This window comes from Aureococcus anophagefferens (assembly GCF_000186865.1).
Source record: "Aureococcus anophagefferens unplaced genomic scaffold AURANscaffold_379, whole genome shotgun sequence".
Taxonomy (NCBI): Eukaryota; class Pelagophyceae; order Pelagomonadales; family Pelagomonadaceae; genus Aureococcus; species Aureococcus anophagefferens.
In genome coordinates, this window is record NW_008705888.1 from 3,955 (window position 1) to 6,819 (window position 2,865).

The window sequence follows — 2,865 nt, forward strand, 5'->3', positions numbered from 1 at the left end:
CCCGCGGCCGGTGCGCCGCGGTGAGGCCGGGCGTCGCGTCGGCGCCGCGGCGGCGGCTCACGGCGGAGGCCGACATCCTCGCGCTGTCGAAGCGGTCGCAGACGGGCGTGAGCTTGCGGGGCCTCGTCGACGCCGGGCAGAACCACCTCGCGCTCACGCCCGACGACCCGTCGCAGCCCACGAAGGTGCTGCTGACCATCGCGTCCTTCCTCCACCACGAGCTGCCCATCCGCCTCGCGCGGCGCGTCGTCGAGCTCGACGGCCTGCCGGGCCTCCACGGCATGGCGTCGGTGCGCCGCGTCCGCGAGTGGTACGCGACGAGCGCGGCGGAGATCCTCGCCGCGGACCGCCCGACGGACGGGGCGTCGGAGCGCGCCTTCGCGCAGCTCCTGGAGACCATCTACGAGCGCCACGCGGGCGTCTTGTACACGATGGCCCAGGGCGCCTTCGAGCTCCGCGCGCGCGTCGGCGAGCGGGGCGCGGCGGGCGCGGCCTTCGAGGACGACGCGTCGATCCACGGGTTCCTCGACTCCTTCTACACGTCGCGCATCGGCATCCGCATGATCATCGGCCAGTACGTCGCGCTGCGGTCGCCCGTCGACGACCGCCCGGACTCCCGCGTCGTCGGGCTCTTCAACACGGCGGTGAACCCCGCGGTCATCGCGGAGGACGCCGTGCGCCAGGCGACGGCGCTCTGCGAGCGCCAGTTTGGCGTCGCGCCGGCCGTGAAGATCATCGGGCGCACGGACCTCGACTTCGAGTACGTGCCCGACCACGTCTTCTACATCCTCCTGGAGCTCCTGAAGAACTCGATGCGCGCGTCCTGCGAGAAGCAGCTCGCGCTCGACGCCGACGAGCCCGCGGACATCAGAGTCATCGTCGCCGACGGCGAGGACAACGAGGACGTCGCGCTCAAGATCAGCGACGAGGGCGGCGGCATCGCGCGGAGCGATTTGCGCCGCGTCTGGTCCTACCTCTACACGACGGCGTCGGCCGACGTCCAGGCGCGGGGCTTCAACAACGACGGCTCGGACTTCGTCGGCGCGCCCCTCGCGGGGCTCGGCTACGGCCTCCCCATCTCCCGGGCCTACGCGCGCTACTTCGGCGGCGACCTCACGCTCATGTCCATGGAGGGCTTCGGCACCGACGCGTTCGTCTACCTCTCGCGCCTCGGGGACCACGACGAGCCCCTGCCCTGAGCCTAGGTAGATGCCCCCCGTGTACTCGGACCCGTAGTCCGCGAGGCTCGTGAACGACGGTGGCGAGCGAGCGCGCGTCGCGGTGCGGCTCGTGCGTCCGCGCCTCGGGCTCGTATCGTCTAGGCCCATACTCGTGCAAGACCGCGCTTAGCCTCCGTAGTCTTACGCTCGCGGTCTCCTCGATGTCGCGGACGGCGCCTGCGATGCCGGCGATGGCGAGGAGGGCGGAGATGTCGTCGATTTTGGAGGCTCGCCGGCCGCTCAGAAAATATCCACAAGACCCTCGTCGACTCTCGTGTCGACCCGCGCGTTCTTCTTGTCGCCCCGGCCCTTGGAGCCAGAATTTAGCCGACGGTAGCGGCGCGATGGAGGCGAAGGTCGCCCTCTGGCGCGAGGTCGAAGCTGGAACGCGGCTTTCTGAGAAAACAGCGATGGAGCGGTTTCCGCAGCTGAATCGGCAGTTGTTCAAGGGCCTGCCGAGCAAGGTCGCGCGAAGTCCGAAGATCGGCCCCGGTCATGGTAACCACGCCCGCGACGTCAAGACCTACCTCGCCTCAGACGTCGACGCGCTCGTCGCGCGCCTCGCCGCGCCCGAACCGGTCGACCCGCGCTGGCGCGAGGTCGAAGCGGGAACGCGGTATACCGCGAAGACGGCGATGGAGCGGTACCCGCATCTGACAGAGTATTCGCTCAAGGGCCTGCGGAGCGAGATCGCACGACGGCCGAAGACCGGCAGTCAACGCGCCTACGACGTCAAGACCTACCTCGCCTCAGACGTCGACGCGCTCGTCGCGCGCCTCGCCGCGCCGAAAGCCGAACCGGTTGATCCGCGTTGGCCCGAGGTCGAAGCGGGGACGCGGTATACAAAGACGACGGCGATGGAGCGCCATCCGCAGCTGTCGTGTCATTCCTTTGATGAACTCCCCTTTGAGATCGCGCGGCGGCCGAAGCCCTGCAAGGGCCCCCGCGACGTCAAGACCTACCTCGCCACCGACGTCGACGCGCTCGCGGCTCGTCTCGCGCCGGAACCGGTCGACCCGCGCTGGCGCGAGGTCGAAGCGGGCGCGCGTTACGACCGGAAGACGGCCATGAAGCGCTACCCGCAGCTCCAGTGGCTACACTTCGCAAACCTCCCCTTCGAGATCGCCACGAAGCCGAATATCGACGATCAAGGCGCACGCGACGTCAAGACCTACCTCGCCTCAGACGTCGACGCGCTCGTCGCGCGCCGAGCTGCGCCGGAAACGGTTGACCAGCGCTGGCGTGAGGTGGAATCGGGCGCGCGGTATGATGCGAGGACGGCCAAGAAGCGCTACCCGCAGCTCCACAATAAACTCCTCGCGGACCTCCCCTTCGAGATCGCGCGGCGGCCGAAGATTGGCAATCGTGCCGCCATCGACATCAAGACCTTCTCCGCCGCCGTCATCGAGGAGCTCGCCGCGGCGCGAGCCAAGAAGCGCATGCGCGTCCAGGAGCCCGAGCCGCCCCAGGAGCCGGAGCCCGAGCCGGAGGAGGAGCCCGAGGAGTGCCCCGTCTGCCTCGACCCGATGACGGGCGCCACCGCGGCGCTCGTCTGCGGCCACCGCTTCTGCAAGGACTGCATCACGGACTGGGCGAGCACCCAGACGACGTGCCCGACGTGCCGCGCGACGCTCCAGATCGCTCC

At 69.5% G+C, this 2,865-nt stretch overlaps 1 protein-coding gene across 1 annotated transcript; it reads left to right on the forward strand.

Moving 5' to 3' along the window:
- Positions 1–101: 101 nt before the first annotated feature.
- On the forward strand, positions 102–1,199 carry AURANDRAFT_35155 (hypothetical protein; the record flags this gene model as incomplete). The annotated part of the gene is made up of 1 exon (XM_009044511.1): positions 102–1,199. A coding segment is annotated over one exon (1,098 nt), but the record flags the coding sequence as incomplete, so codon positions are not given.
- Positions 1,200–2,865: the final 1,666 nt, after the last annotated feature.